General features: G+C 35.0%; 1 protein-coding gene across 1 annotated transcript in view; it reads right to left on the bottom strand.

The window, feature by feature from the left end:
• The window catches only part of CalpC (calpain C), an 81,393-nt gene extending 63,619 nt beyond the window's left edge, over positions 1-17,774 (bottom strand). The window contains exons 1-2 of the mRNA XM_028180123.2: positions 17,625-17,774; positions 4,532-4,670 (exon numbers count right to left, since the gene is read on the bottom strand). Coding sequence (XP_028035924.2) covers positions 4,532-4,669 — 138 coding nt within the window. The 5' untranslated portion in view covers position 4,670; positions 17,625-17,774. The remainder of the gene's footprint in view (positions 1-4,531; positions 4,671-17,624) is intronic.
• Positions 17,775-18,078: the final 304 nt, after the last annotated feature.

The following is an 18,078-nucleotide window of genomic DNA, read 5'->3' as shown; positions in this document are numbered from 1 at the left end:
TGTATATTAATTTGTTTTGGAATATCTTTTTTTTCTATTCGAGGTCTGTTTTTGTTAAAGCATGTCTATTTACAATTATATTGTCTATGGTACTAATGAGCCGTGGCTGGTCTGCTCACTTAAGCAAATTAAAAACTGTTAATGGTATTATTTAAAAATTCGTTCTCGCTGCCGTTCCAAGTTACAGCTGTCATTGCCTTCCACTCCACTGCCTTAGCTTTTCGTTCAGTAACCGGGCTAATGTTCTATTGAAAGGCTTTAGAATAGAAACCCATTGGAAAATTTAAAAAATGTTTATTTTTCAGTTTTTTTCAAATTTGAAAAATCTTTATTACCTTTTGAGATATTTGCAAAAAACTAAACCCCCTTTTTTTAGTTAATTGTTAATAACTCTTACAATTTTTGCAAGCGGAACTGTTTTTCAAAAATCATCTAGATGCTATTCCGAATCGAATGACGACACCTCAACCCAACTTATATCTCAAGGTGGGTGGCGCATTTACGTTGTAGATGTCTATGGGCTCCAGTAACCACTTAACACCAGGTGGGCTGTGAGCTCGTCCACCCATCTAAGCAATAAAAAAAAATCGTTAGACGTTGGACCAAAGCAATGACATCATTGAATTTAGCGGCAGCGTGTTACATCGACTCAGAACGCGGCACGCGATCGTCATGACGTGCCGCTTCTAACAGGGCAATGCTAATTTATTGTTTATTCACTTTTATTTTATCCTATTCGTTAATATTTAAATCGCAGACCCACTTAAAATTGGGTGATTATTATTGGAAACTTTAGAAATCACATTGTAAATGCTGTTGCCAATTTGTATAAATACATTTTAACTTTAACTTTACCACTTTAATCATTTCTGAAGAGGATCATTTATTGGTGTTAAGAGAAATTACAAATGTCTTTTTTAGTGATTTGAAGGAAATTTTTAAAATTAAAATATTTTTGTAACATTTAAAGACATTTACAAACATTTTTAAATTATACCAAGTCACAACCGGCACAGGATGCAGTTTCACCACTGATAATAATCGGCATGATACACAGGCCTATTCTATAAGAATAATCTATATATTAATACGTGAAGCAAAAACTTTGTACCTCTTTTTACGAAAATCGCGCCATCGGAGGAGGAGTGCAGAATGCTATTTTTTTTTTTTAATTATGCGTAAAAAATACATTAAATCAATAAAAAAAACATTACACACGCTACCATATATTTGACACACACACACACACGTATGCATACTAGTTGTTTATTGTCAAACTTTTCTTTTATTGCTTTTAAAGTCTCTGTCAAATTGAGAATAGATTAAATATTGTTTGTCTTTATTTATATTGTCTAAAGAGTAGTCTTGGCGAAATCTGTGATTAAAGAAGTATAGTATAGTAAGTATAGTAAGTCTATGAAAATAGAACTGACTAGAAAATAGACTACTGGGGGACCACTAGTATGATTAAAACTGGAATAGTTCTTTACGTTTTTTTCCTACATATTCGCTGGTAGGTTAAGGGGCTATTCCAGACACGCCCGGACGGATAGATGAGCTCACGGGCTCAATCTGAGAGATAAGCAAGAGCAGTGCTTCGTAGAACCTTCCACCGGATCGAAATCGCAACCCACTGAGAAGATCCGGCGAGAAACTCAGTGAGCTGTGTCTATGGGTTAGTTCGCTTGTCGAACTCATCCTCGTAAACGACGCGTTCGACGAGGATGGTTACCTACCAGTGTTTGAGGGTCCTAAAAGCACCGGCAGTGAATCCGAGGGATCCGACAACACATGTTTCAGGCGGTGGCGGCTTTGTGTTGCCCGTCGCAGTCGGATAAGAGTTCTTTAGGTACTACTGTTCACTGACCAAAGTTCTTTTCAGCACTGCTTAAGTATGATGTACACTTGTTACGGTAAAAAAAGGCAATTAATATGCTTTCTTAAAATAAGCAAAACCTAGTGGATATTTAGCGTAACAACAAAATCAATGATTTAAAAAAAAAAAGATATTCGTAACAGCGCCATATCAATTACTGATTGTCATTTATTTTTTCTTATGTTAAAATAAAATTAGTGTGCCAGTGTGAATTGACTAAAAAGTACCAATCTTCCCACAAACATATAATCGTTTTTTTTTTATAGAATGCGTATTAAAAAGAATCAATATTTTACTAGAGACAGTTAAAATTGAAAAAGACAGTTTTAGTGATGTAATTAAACCAGCATTAGGATGGAAATTGGATTGAATCGAAAATGATCCAGGGGTAGGACACCGAAAATGTGTGGTGATCATGTCTCCGATGACCTGGACACGAGACTGTGAGACGCACTTCGCGTATTTCGAGGAAATTCTTTCTTAATTACCACATTCCTTGATCCGACGCAATTTTTAACTCACATGAAACCAATAAATGATATGATGATTATATAGCAAAATATATACCTAACTTAATAAAAATGATAAGAGCTTCAAAATCAATTTCTAATTAGCCGAAGACAAATTATAGCAGTCAAGATTTTTTTGTTATGTTTATTAGCTTTTGACGAACAAGATGTTGTATATACATAATAATATATATCAATCGATTTCAAGACAATAAACCTTAAGGTGACCAGGTTGGAATATCGATCATTGAGCGAATATTGGTAACATCATAACAATGTATTCAGAATCCGTTTGCGTGTCGATAACGATTATATATGTTTTTAAAGAATCGATTCCATCTGTGTTTAACACTGAATCTATGCTTTGCGAACCGATTATTCGTCTTAGTTCAGTAAGCTTATCCGATTGCATTCTAAATTAATTAGAACATTTTTTTGTATATCACGAACAAAGCTCCGCTACCGTATCGAGAACAGCATCAGATGTGCTTATTGTCAATAATACGAAATTAATCTTTAAATCGACGAAGATAGAGTAGATTTTTGCTATTCAAAACTTCAACAATTAAAATGGATTATTACATACCCAGGTATTCCAGAACTTAAAAACATATTGTTTGGAGTGTTGGATTGCTGTTTGGATACGATGTTTGCATTTTAATTTTTCTATAAGCATGTTCGTGTTTATACCCAATTAAAACTATAGATATTATTATCATTGGACATAAAGACAACGATGGTCAAGCCAAATTAGGAGTAGTTGAATGTAAATAATAGTCATTGTTAATCATCATTTACTTAAAACTCAATTATCTGATTTTAGTAAAATATGTACATTTATAGTTTCAGAAATATGAAAACTAGTACTGAGGAGATGAAATATTTTTTTTACTGTGATCAGGATAAGCAAAATTCCAATGTTATATAAATCGTGGTTTATAACGAAACTATTATTAGGCACGGTAAGATTATATTGGCAATATAATCGTTGCAAAACAATAAAATAAAAAAAGTTGATAAAAGAAGAATAAGTTACAATCATCTTGAATGCCATGGCCACAGTTCAAACATTGTGCTCTACAAGAAAATATTCTTCGGCTACATATGCAGTAATTTCATTTGCATTACATTCCACTGTGGTGATAGATAATGTGAAATTCCTGAAGGAACGGATAAATGTGATGTTAAGTCATTTTTTTTTTCTTTAGAGACGCGTGAAATTGTTTCAAAAATTATTAATCGATAATATTATAATGTTACAAAATGATGACTATATTAAAATTTAATTTTTTTTTATTGCCTAGATGGGTAGACGAGCTCACATTCCATCTAGTGTTAAGTGGTAACCGCAGTGTAGATATCTACAGCATAAATGCGGCCATCCACCTTGAGATATGAGTTCTAAGGTCTCAGTATAGTTACAGCGGCCCCACCCTTCAAACCGAAACGCATTACTGCATCACGGCAGAAATAGGCAGGGTGGTGGTATCTTAAGTGGTAATTTAAGACCATGATAATCATATCATATGATAGAACGCTCTTGGACTCAGTGGAGTGACGGTCTATGCAGGGTGGCAGGCAAGAGCTGGATGAGAAAAGCCGAGGATCGTACTTCGTGACGTGCAATTGGAGACGCTTACGTCCACCAGTGGATTGCTACAGGTTCATGATTATATGACGTTTTCTAAGGTTTAAATCTATCACATGTGACTTCGAAACTAACAATTTTCGGACAGTTTGTCTGTTTGTTTGTTTAACTATGTTTTCATTCATAAATCTCGTCACGACCAACGATCAATCATCAAACCTCAGCCTCATTCCTTTAACCTATAATTCCTTCCTAGCGGTATATCTGTGGTAAGCATACGAACAATTGCACACCGTCCCAAATGACACAATATGTTGATGTTGCACTCTAAATTTATTAATTGTGAAACTTGCATAGTACACACAACACAGTATCGCTAGTTCAAAATGTTTTCATAGATTCCACAGATATGAGTATTGTTTCATTCAACAACGACGTGTCCGATATCATTGACCCTACAGACGCACGCATATTGGCATTGGCGTGAGGACCACCATAAGAAATTTGGAGGGCTTATTCTTACTTATATTTGCGTAATTTAAAAGAGTGCATACATACTTTGGCGCGTTTCCAGACGAAATTGAACGGCGGCGTCTGGTAATAGAAGACCGAAGTCTGATTCGCTGGGAAGTCAGGATCTTCCCAGAGCACCGCCCGCTGGAGGCACGAGTTCTTAATGCGCTCGTAATCAGTCATTCTGAAATGAATATTAATGTTGTAGCCGCAGGGTTAACTTCGCCATTTCGATGATATTATTCATGATCTAGTCGAAATGTTTTCAAGAGATCTTTTTGCCACGTACCATCCGGCTTCGGAATGAGCTCCACGGTGTTTTCCGAGCGCTATGTCATGCCCTTCTTCAAACGAGGCTTGTAGAGAGTACTTAACGGTAAGCAGCGGCTTGACTCTGCCCTTGACATTGCTAAAGTTCATGGGCGACGGTAACCACTCCCCATCAGGTAGGTTGTATTCTCGTCTTCTTATAAATTGTATGCATCGGTGTAAAATTATGTATACGACATTTTGAAACCGCCATTATTTTTTTTTTACACACTCTTAATTAACTTTTAAGTAATACACTGAAATAGACAGGGCAGTAATATTCTAACAATGTAATATAATAATGTGTTTAACATTTCCGCATCCTATTATTTTCTTACAAACTATTTACGTGAACTATTTACCCAAAATGTTAACACAGCGACAACCAGAAAATTGTCATCAAATTTCAATAAAATGCCACAAAACTAATACTAGAGCAAGTATATATATATGCACCAAATTTGCGTTCCATTGCACTCAGAACATTTGGATTTTAGATCGAAATGTAAGTTTTACAATAAAAGTTTTGGTGGTAAGACCTCTTGTGAGTCCGCGAGGGTAGGTACCACTACCCTGCCTATTTCTGCTGTGAAGCAGTAATGCGTTTCGGTTTGAAGGATGGGGCAGCGGTTGTGATTATACTGAGACCTTAGAACTTAGATCTCAAGGTGGGTGGCGCATTTACGTCTTAGATGTCTATGGGCTCCAGTAACCATTTAATATCAGGTGCGCTGTGAGCTCGTCCACCTATCTAAGCAATAAAAAAGTTCAGAGAGTTCAAAAAAAGAATTCGCACGCCTCAAAAGAATATTTACAGAACTTAACGAAACATTGGTTACAACGTTTTAAAACAGTATTACTGTTTTATGTTGTAGCTGTATGTTTTTGAAATCGTAATTTTTGCTACATAAATGAATGCATTGCGAAAGGGAATACGAGCTGAAAGCTATTATTACCGAAACAGAATATCACGTTAACTAGGACATCATTTTATACGAAACAAAAATTGAATGATGAGGTGTGATAGATGAAACGCCCGCGAACACGACCGACCACAGTTTTTTAAATTATTTTAATATTTATTCACACGTAATTATTTGTTATTTTGCAACGTACTCGTGATCTGATGGTTTTAAGCAAGTGAGATCGCAGTTCGGGAGGATTTTTTGACAATTTATAATTTACTGGTGATAGGACCTCTTATGAGTACTGCTTCACGGCGGAAATAGGCAGGGTGGTGGTACCTACCCGTGCGGGCTCAAATATGCCTTAACACCAGTAATTACGAAAAATTTTAATTGTTGCGGTATTTATGTTTATTCAACGCAGAAGTCATTCGTAAAAAGTTACTTAGTACGTATTTCATCGGAAATCGGGAAATCTGCCAGCAGGATTCGAACACCGGCACGGTCGCATCGGTAGATACGAATGCACCGGACCTGTTATCCTTTAGGTTACGACGACTTCATGATTTGTCGTTGTCTTCATATTGTGGTTAAATAACTGGCTATAATAGTAATAATAATAGTATTTAAAAGAGCATTCGAAAAAAAAGGCTTTAAAATTGGATATTATTTAATTACTTAGATGAACCTACGTAGTTAAAACCGTTACCAAAGATGTAAAATGCCAAAGACATTCTATTCTTTATTTGTTCTATTTTATTTTAAATTCTATTTATATTCTATTTTAAAGTCGTCGTGGCCTAAAGGATAAGACGTCCGGTGCATTCGTATGTAGCGATGCACCGGTGTACGAATCCCGCAGGCGGGTACCAATTTTTCTGATGAAATACGTACTCAACAAATGTTCACGATTGACTTCCACGGTGAAGGAATAACATCGTGTAATAAAAACCAAACCCACAAAATTATAATTTGCGTAATCACTGGTGGTAGGACCTCTTGCGAGTCCGCACGGGTAGGTACCACCACCCCGCCTATTTTCGCCGTGAAGCAATAATGCGTTTCGGTTCGAAGGGTGGGGTAGCCGTTGAACTATACTGAGACCTTAGAACTTATATCTCGAGGTGGGTGGCGCATTTACGTTGTAGATGTCTATGGGCTCCAGTAACCACTTAACACCAGGTGGGCTGTGAGCTCGTCCATCCATCCAAGCAATAAAAAAAAATCTATGCTAATTATTTTATTAATTATTTTTTGTATGTTCTTCTTTCTTAAAAATTGTGTGCTTCGAAAATAATACGAATTTACACGTATTATCTTCGATCGACAATAGTGTTGATCGTAGCGTCTAGTATAACAATAATCGAATATAATTTGTTATCCTCATACGCTTAAAGTTTACCGTAAAGTTTTTACGCGCGTGCAAATATTTATTCCGTCGGCAAAATCAAACGGTACATCGTACAGCTCGGTACACACTAACGCACGCGGAATTCATTTAAACAATGTTTTAATGCATTCTTTAAGATACGAACTTTGTCGATAACTTCTATTTTATTTTTATATTTATACCAGTCTATTCTAAGCTTTTTTACCCGAAGGGGGTCCATACAGAAATAATGAAAATAATATTAAAATTAATATAAGAAAAAACTAACTTTTTAATCCTAAACTAACTTCTTAATTAACTTTTTAAACTTTAATATTTACTTTTTAACTGTTTAATAAAAATAAAAACAATAACCATCAATGTATCTTTAAATTGTTTGTAATTAAGTATTTTTGTGTGGAATACAGAAAGCTTTATTATTAACATTATTATTATTCTAAGCTTAACCACAATTGGGTTTTAATCGATCTCCTGTTTTCGCTTAAAGCATTAAAGACAGTTTATTGTTATCTCTATACATTTGATTACATGTTATAGGAAAAATTATATATATTTTTTTCAGAAGTTACAATCGGCTTTACAGTCACATTGACAATGATAATAAATGAGGCAAGTCCAAGCGTTACTTCGTATGCTTCACATTAAAACACATCTAAGTTAGTATATAGTATACAGTGGATATATAAAAGCTTTGCGGTCCACGATCGCAGTATTTTCCCGCGCGGCTGCCGCATGTCCTACTTGCAGGGAAACTGTGACAGACAAACACTTTGGCACTTATTCTTGTTGAACTTTCACTTATTTCAATTAGAGCATGGTCGGTGCGTGCGTCTTACTTTAATGCACGTACTTTTGCAAAAACATTACTTTCGGCTGCACGATCTGTTCAGGTGTTTATTTTTCCAACTAATGACTCTATCACTATGACTATTATTTTGTTAAATAATTTGGATGAGGTGAAAAAAATCCAAGTAAGTAATTTTTGAATGTGCATCTGTAGTACGTTTTGCTGCGTCAATGTCACTCAGTACATTGAGACATTAAGTAAATGTCTATTGGACTGAAACAATAGCGTAGACCTATATAGTAGGGACCGAACATATTGTTCTATACCATAGAATACTTCAGTGTTCTATACGTACAATTGCCTATATAAATAGCACCCATTTTGAAGGCACACACATAAACATATATCTATCTCGTTCTCACTCAGCACTGTAACTCGCAGGAAAATAATATAACATTATTTCAGTGCGTACATAAAGTGAAACATGAATATACGTAAATACCTAATGAGGCCTAAAATCCGCTATGTTTAGCGCACCAAATGTCACTGTCAATCAGTTCAGCCGTCTGTCTTAGGTTGTACATTATTTATCAACTTTGATATCGATTTAATATGATTGCATATATAATTTTATTTTGTTGACGTTTCATTTCCATAAGTTTCATACTTCAGTGAACAATAGTTGTTCTAATGACAAATCGGAGCCAAGAAGAGCGGTGGTTCAAAAGGCTTTACAACATGACCTACCACCACTTCAAGATCTTATTTAAAGAACCGTAACTTTTCACGTTACATTTCTACAAGTAGGTTTATTTCGTATTGAATTAATTAGCCGATACAACCTAATGTTTCCGGTCGTATCAACGCTGCCCCCATTTTCAATGTAAGCTTTTGATGATTTAAATTGGAACATCAAGATCGTATCGTCTTTTCCTAAACTAATAAACAATCTTAAATATATATATATATATATATATATATATATATATATAAGAATGATAAAAGCAAGTTCACCGCTGATATTTTATGGGCGGCTCTGTAAGTCGTTGACCCCGTGCAGTACTTATGGTTATATTCTGACAGTAACAAACAACTACGGTTTCAAATATGAAACATATATATAAAACACTAGCGGCCCGCTCCGGCTCCTATTTATTAATATATAAAATTATAGCCTATGTCACTCGGGAATTATGTAGCTTTCAAACAGTGAAAGAATTTTTCAAATCGGTTCAGTAGTTTCGGAGTCTATTCAATACAAACAAACAAATCTTTCCTCTTTATAATATTAGTATAGAAGTATAGATGAATGTTTATGAATTCACAACGAAAGTTTTGTAGTACATGGACTGACGTAGCTATTTAAGTTAGGATGCCTGTAAATACCTACTTGAATTAAAAAAACACTTTAGTTTGAATTCAATTGATTAAATACTTAACTGTTGGCTGACGTCTGGCGAGAGATTGCACAAGATCAGGCGACTGCTGTTATCGTCAGGTCTTGACACAATTTGGGTTATTGAGTCAGCGATGAGTAAAGAAAATGGGAGGATGAACTACGGTAAATATTCTCTTAAGCTCGGAATTTCTTTAATTGCAACAATTGAATGTATGATATTTATTTATGTAAAGTATCTCACAAAAAAGACCTCACATGATTCATTAATCCAAAATACAATCCGTCCATTGACGCTTCCGTACGCTAACCTCAGACCGGAACCTGTAGACATCTTAAAGTGAGCATTATTGAAACTCATAATTTCTTTAGTTGCAATAATTGAACGTATGATATTTATTTATGTAAATATCTCACAAGAAAACCTGACATGATTTATTAATCCAACATACAATCCATCCATTGAGGATTCCATACGCTGACCGTAGACCGGATCCTGTAGACATCTTAAAGTTAGCATTCTTGAAACTCGAAATTTCTTTAGTTGCAACAATTGAACGTATGATTTTTATTTATGAAAATATCTCACAAAAAACCTCACATGATTCATTAATCCAACATCCAATTCGTCTATTGACGCTTCCGTACGTTGACCACAGACCGGATCCTATAGACATCTTAAAGTGAGTATTCTTGAAACTTTTGACACTTCGCAGCAGAATTAGATCGTAACACTCACTCGAACTGATACTACTTCCTATTATAAACAGGATAGTTTTGTAAACAAAGACATTAATTATGTTTATGTAACGATCTAAACGTTAATTTCTTTAGTCCGGTTAGGTGGGCTCACTTTCACTAAATATTGGTCGTTCTCATTCGTATTGGCTGGTTGCTTTACGTCAGAACGTATAACCGGTCGAAAGACAGACAATGGTAGATCTGAATATATTTACGTTTAACATTTTCTGCAAATAGAAGAAAGCGAAAATGACGAAATTTTAAATATGTATGTGAAACGAGTCGTTCTGCCGGTTCGCAATACTTTATGACACCTACATGTTTTCTTGCTCAAATTATTACCGGGAAAATATTTGATGTGCTTTACTTTAAATTCAACGCCTCAAGTAATCTCTATATTGTATACGAAATAAAACTGGTAAATGCTACTTAATTCATTGTCTTTCATTGTGCTTGTTCTATGACAATTTTTTAAGTATTTCTATCGATTTATAATATATAAAACTGCATCACTCTCCTATAAAGTTATTGTCGCACTTACATTAAGCACGTAATGATAATACACATTTAACGTTCACACGTATTAGTTAATGATTTATCGTTAATTATTTTCTGTTAATAATACTTACATCATAATTACATGCGTTTAGTTTTTAAGGCTTACCTTATGACTTTCTATTCAATGGGCATTGATTGAGTTGTGATTTTAATTATTTTTTTGTAAACATGAACCGTGTTATGAAACTGATTTAAATCTCTTAAGAGGCTACTAAGTATTCATTATGGTTATTTTTAATAATTAATTGAAAACGTTATCGCTTTTCTAGATGATGACATAATCAATGGCATAAAGAAAGTCTAGCCGTTGCCTGATAAAAAAATTGCTACATGCAACTCCATTCACTAATGTCACCAATTCATTTAATAAATAACTTCTATATATTCTAAGAACTAAGTACGTTGTCTCTGAAAACACTTTTGGATTTTTATAACGCAATCGATAAATAAGGCCATCATGTTTTTAATACAAGAAATTATAAATAAAATGGTCAGTCATTGGATCTATACTAATCGAAACGTTTTTGAGAACAATAAAATTTTGTCATTCAAGAATTTAACTGACTATACTGAGACCTTAGAACTATATCTCAAGGTGTGTGGCGCATTTACGTTATAGATGTCTATGGGCTCCAGTAACCACTTTACACCAGGTGGGCTGTGAGATCGTCCACACATCTCAGCAATAAAAAAAAAAAAAAAAAAAATTTAATTGTGAATAGAAAACAAGGTCCACTTTCACAGTCATACAATATAGTACTGATTTTTTGTAAATGGAAGGTTTAACCCACTGAGTTTCTCGCCGGATTTTCTCAGTGGGTCGCGTTTCCGATCCGGTGGTAGATTCTGCGAAGCTCTGCTCTTACTAGGGCCAGTGTTAGCAACACTCCGGTTTGAGCCCCGTGAACTCACCTAGTCGTCAAGGCGAAATTGAATTTTTTTTTTATTGCCTACAAGGCAGACCAGTATACGGCCCACCTGATGGTGAGTGGTTACCGTCGCCCATGGTCTTCAGCAATGCCAGGGGCAGAGCCAAGCCCCTGCCTACCGCTTCATAATCTCCACAAGCCTCTTTTAAAGAAGGACATGTCATAGCGCTCGGGAAACACCGTGGAGGGGAGCTCATTCCATAGCCGGATGGTACGTGGCAAATAGCCTCTCAAGGCTAATTTAGTCGAAGCTATCGAACTGCGACATAGCACAGTCACACCAGGGTCACACTTGGAGTTCACTGACATCGTTCACGTATTAACCGATCCAAGTACGCTACAGCTGACGACTAAATTATCCGTGGTCTTACGAAGTAAGCTTTGCCGCAACTAATGGTTTTCGAAGAGAGATCTTAGACGACAATTCATGGTTCATAAAATCGAGGACAGGTAAACTAGCTTAAATGGTATAATAATACTTTTAGCTTCAGTTTTGCTTAACTTAAACAACAGAACCGGTATGATTTGAAACACAAATTTATATCAATTTAAATTGTTTTTACGTATATTATAGTATTTGCCAGTGCTAGAGGTTCCGCAGTAGTCGAAATTCGACTATAATTAATTAGAATTGTAAGTTTGTACACTATTATGATTGTATTTTATACTTTCTTAATCCCAAAATTCGCCAAGACTACACTATAAAAAATATAAATTAAGACAAACAATATTTAATGTATTCTCAATTTGACAACAGACGTCAAGAACAAAAGTTTGACAATAAATAGTATGCATGCGTGTGTGCGTCAAATACATGGTATGTAGTGTGTGTAATGTTTTCTTTATTGATTTAATGTATCTCTTATGCATTATTTTCAAAAAATATTAACATTGTGCACTTCTTCTCTATATTCTCTATAAGTGTGGAAAATTTCATACTCCTCCGTCCGCGCAATTTTCGTAAAAAGGGATACAAAGTTTTTGCTTCACGTATTAATATATAGATAATACTGGTATCAAACTTACATTTTTCGTTATAGAGACGACACGTGCCGATATCGATAACGTTCAGCGAATTCCGTATATCATTAGCGTTGCTATGACAGCCAGTAAAAACATTGATGACGCATTTCTTCCCACAGTTCCGTCATTACAGCATAAGCAATAATAATTTCTCTATAGGTATGCGTGGGCCACGTCCGGAACTCCGATCTCGATGCCGAAGAGGGGCGACACACTTGCTCAGCTCACCTCGGCATTTGTATGCGGAGGCCGCGATCACAACGTGTAGCAGGTTTAGAAGTAAGAGCGGTTTGAATACGAGTATACCTACCGACTCATGTCAGAATTACGAGTTTTACGGTAAATATTATTTATTTTATACTACGAAAATTCGAAAGGCTACATACAACATCGGGTAATGTAATATTACAACATGACCCAAATGCCTTTAAACATCTGATACATTATTATGTACATAAAAAAAAATCATTAAAAGAATATGTACATAATATTTCGATTTATTGGATTATTAAGGCTTGAATTGTGTTTAAATGAATATGCTTAGAATTAGGTTGTAGCTCGTAACTTAACCCACACTCAGTTATCGGATAACCGAAAACACGCTGTTGGTTATTGCACGAGAACGCGTTGTACGCACCGTGCCAATTTACACCGATACCATTAAATTCAATCAGGTATCGCTATGTACATCATATCGAAAACCACAGACCAATAAATACTATTTAATAATCAAACGTAACTTTGATTTTTATTTACACTGCCTTAATTCTGGACAGACGCTCGTCGTATATGCAAAGGTATTATTAATAATCAGAAACATTTCTAAAATATATAACATATAGCATAAAGTCAGAAGGCTAAATTATGCAAAATTAAATAGAGCAGACGAGAATATAAGATTGCCTTCAACTAACTCGTTGTTAAAAAAAAAATGCACCAATCGTAAGATAAGATACGGGTTTTTGGGGTCGGACAAACTCGTGTCGTGTATTTGCATTAATATGTAATAATATTCTTACCTGACATCGCCTGTTCGTATTTAAGAAAAAAAAATGTTTTTCAACTTGAATTCATTACTACTTTTCGTATAATGGATGTCGTTCCAAAATGGGTATTAGAGATGGTAGGGGTTCTATCAGAATACATAATCGATTCCATGAAAATAATGAATCGAAGTAAATAGTTTCGGAATAAAGATTACATGAACATAACGAGTAAACTATTATTCTGTCAACCCTTGAATTATGTTTTACGCAAGGTACCGTAATGCGATTCGTAGTAATAAATAAGGCTGGCCACATATCATAAGATGAGATTATTTGCTTTCATTTTTGCTAAGACCGTAGACGAGCTCCCGGTCAACCTGGTGTTAAGTGGTTACCGGAACTCATGGGCATTAACAACGTAAATACCGCCATCTACTTTGAGACATGAATTATGGAGTCTCAGTTTTTATACAGCGGCTGCCCCACCCTTCAAACCGATACGCATTACTGCTTCACAGCAAAAATAGGCGGGGCGTGGTACCTACCCATGCGGTCTTACAAGATGCTCTAGCATCCGTCAGTACCAACTGGATATAAACTGGTTGTCCGAATTAGGTTCGCATACTAAATACGTTTATATCCGGCAAATAGACACTGTCGCTATGATACCGCTTTCATTAAGCTTTTTCTGGTACGTGATCAACAAACTTACCTAAGTGATAACTTGAATCACTTTTAACTTACAAAGATTTATGTACGTAAACTAAGTTCAGCGCACGAAAGAGTAAAAATTCCTTTTTTTTTTTATTGCTTATATGGGTGGACGAGCTCACAGCCCACCTGGTGTTAAGTGGTTACTGGAGCCCATAGACATCTAGAACGTAAATGCGCCACCCATCTTGAGATATAAGTTCTAAGGTCTCAGTAAAGTTACAACGGCTACCCCACCCTTCAAACCGAAACGCATTACTGCTTCACGGCAGAAATAGGCAGGGCGGTGGTACCTACCTGTGCGGACTCACAAGAGGTCCTACCACCAGTGATTACGCAAATTATAATTTTGCGGGTTTGACTTTTATTACACGATGTTATTCCTTCACCGTGGAAGTCAATCGTGAACATTTGTTAAGTACGTATTTCATTAGAAAAATTGGTACCCGCCTGCGGGATTCGAACATCGGTGCATCGCAACAACGAATGCACCGGACGTCTTATTCTTTAGGCCACGACGACTGTAAAATATCTAATTTTAAAAATATTGAAACAACACCATCCGATTGCTTCCGGAAGTCAAAGGTTATAAGAAAATGTAGTAAACGTGATAGTGTGGTCGGTCAAGCCAAGCAGGTTTTCTGAACTCAAAAAGTTCACGTGATGTCAGCTGATTGAAATACATACAACATATATTATACACTCCGTCGGCGCCGAAAGTCCGCTCCGACTGTGTCAGTACATCAAACAACTTCTGTCTTTGCAATAAAGGTGAAATTTAGTAACATGCGTAATTTGATTGAAATTTTTGAGCTGTATGGACCTAGTGATAGAGTTGCGACATTATTGTATTCATTGTTTGAAATTAGTTGAACGAATATGTTATTGTATATCTCGTTTTGAATGAACGGCCTAGGGGTACTTTTGTTGTATAAATTCATGACTGTCATCGAAGAGTTGAGTATTTAAAATAATTATTAAACTAGTTTTTATGAAACTATATTATAAATTACGACTTAATTTTAGTTTAATTTTAAACGTGGTTTACATTGTTGATACTATAGCCACTATATATATATATATATATATATATATAGGCTTGATATATCCATTGCGGGACACCCTGTATAAGCAAGTTATACAGGGTGAACTATAACTTCGATTCAGAACGGAAACAAGCTTTCATTTGAAATGAGAGTGAAATTTACTAGATGAAAGTTTTCCACTAAATGGCTTGTGTCGACGACGAATGAAATACCAAGGCTTCTGATGGCGATCACTCGGAATGAGAAAAGGAAATCGTAAGATTGTTCTGAACAGCTCATATCCGAATTTGTTTACTTTGTAAGCAGTAGTTACCTAGAAAATCGTTGCCATATGAGAGCAGCCGCTACTTAGCATCTAATGAGATCACTGTCAGTTGGTTTAGTTTGCTAAGCAATGTTTTTGTAAGTCCAATAGCGATGAGCTTTTTAGCAAGTTTACGTGGCGACACTGAAATCATTGGACATTAATTTTCAATGGCGGTGAGCTGTTTGACCGGCAAGGTGTGTTTATAATGAATATGTATAATGTATAATGAAACAATCGTTAAATAGCGAACCCACATGACCCGTGCGTGTTTTCGGGTTAAAAGGGGCCTGGTTTATTCGCTTTAAAATCAGATGCGTAACAATACAGTTAATCTAATTTATATTTATATAGATGTAGAGCCCCAGTTTTATATTTTACAAGGTTTTATGAGGAATTTCTTGACCCGCTCCTAAGCTTAGCACGAAAGTGTGTTTGTTTGTCTTTCGTTCATGCAGAAATAGAGCAACAACTTGAGTTCCTTTTACCAGATATACATATTTTTTTTTAATTAAGCATTTAGCACATGTGAAGCCGCGTGGCACACCTAGGATAAACAAACATATAAAGATAGATAGATAATATAAGAAAGCGAAGTCGAAGCGAAAACTTTCCTCCATACGATTTTATTAGCATTTAGATTGTTGCTCATCAAAATGTGTATAAGCAAGGAATCGTGCGAAACAAGATGCAAAAATTCCACACCAGGTCGGCAAATTTTTTCACTTCTTGCGTATTATAATGAAACGTTATTTAAATTCTTTCAAACTACATTAATAAAAAGCTATCCGATCTGCTTCGTTGTGGACCTTCGTGTGATTATTATTGAGCCCGTAACACATTAATAAATTATGCTTTATTTCCATTACCTTAAAATATGTAGAATGTGTTAAAGAAACAATAGAAAATAACTACACACTTATCCATATCGTAGACCAAAAACGAATTTACGTAGAGAAAGAAGATCGATCTTTGAACCAAGTACAAATAACAAAAAAAAATTACGAAAATCGTTATGTTGACTTACAAAACTAATAGGTACGCTTAAATTTTTTATCATAACCATACTCCAAATATAAAGTGGGTGGGAATTATTTTAATTGACCTGTAGGTATTCGATTTCGATTATAATCCTGAAAAGGCTGGTGAGCGGGGTGCAGCACTAATTTTGAATAACGATGGTACAGCCTCTACAGATAAGTGTAAATCATCTAAGTAATGACTTAATTGTTCAGCATTCATCTATTTGTTGTGCACTGAATGTTACTCATCTTCTAACTACGTTATTCATTTTAAACTATTAGACCATGAAATGTAGAGCCTACTCAATTAACCATTATTAACTTTTATCCGTTTTATTGTTTCTGAATTATAGCTTAAATGACATTATGTTTTTTTCTAATATACATATTATCTAAAATAATAATAAAAAAACTCACTGCAATACTTTAACATGCTTAAAAGTTGTAATTTTTTTACTTATTATTGCTCTATGTTACTTTCTGTGGCCAAAAGTTAAAATATAATTACATTCGGTCTGTCTTAAAATTTTCATAGACCTATTTACGGTTTACGGACATAGTAGAAACAGTTTTTTTATGTATTAAATTTAATTTTGATCAAATTAATAGTATACCTATGCGATGTAAAAATTAAGTTCAATCTTCACAAAAGACAATGTTCTGATTCTATGCTAAATAATAACAACTGATAAATAAATCAAGTGCTAATTTTAAGAAAATGTTTTTTTTTACGTTTGAATATACTATAAATAAATGAACTAAAATAAATTTATGGAAAGTAAATCTATTCAGACGAAACTCATCTTCAAAACTTGACCCCCAAAAACATTCTATAATCAGACTCATAAAATTTAATATTGCTAAAAACCGCGGTCGAACATGGCCGCCCGCGCATTCGTATCCGCACCGTACTTATTATTCAACCGGTTCACTCATTGAAAACAGTGCTGTTATCACATTCGATGACACGAGTTATAAATTAATAATAATACACTTTTTTATCGTTCGTAAGTCTAATTTATATTACGTACCTTATTTAGTTTAAAACATGTTCCAAATATTAATAAATAAACACTGAATTCTATTTCACGAAATACACACGCGCGCCAGTGATCTCGCGGCGAGACTGGCGTACGCCCCCTCCTCTTCAGCTCTCGATCCCACACCTCGGCATCGGATCGACATTCAATGCCCCTTCCCCTCCGTTATCGGTTAGCAGCGTGCGCAAGAGATTAGCGATGCAGTACAACACATTTGTAAATCACCAGTATTTTCGATCAAATTGGTTTTGATATCACTACTAATTAACATTATATTGATGCCTTTAGAATACCAATGCACACCGCAAACACTAAACTGTATAGAATTCATCTTAAATTTAAATATATATTTTTTTAATCCAATTGTAAAATTAAATCTATAATGTAGTTTTAGTGTCTTAACATTTTCAGTTTAAATAAATTGACAACCAAACTGTAATCGCTT

This window comes from Bombyx mandarina, chromosome 01, assembly GCF_030267445.1.
Source record: "Bombyx mandarina strain Sakado chromosome 01, ASM3026744v2".
Taxonomy (NCBI): Eukaryota; Metazoa; Arthropoda; class Insecta; order Lepidoptera; family Bombycidae; genus Bombyx; species Bombyx mandarina.
The sequence above is the reverse complement of the archived record's forward strand: the minus strand, read 5'-3'. Positions and strand labels throughout refer to the sequence as shown.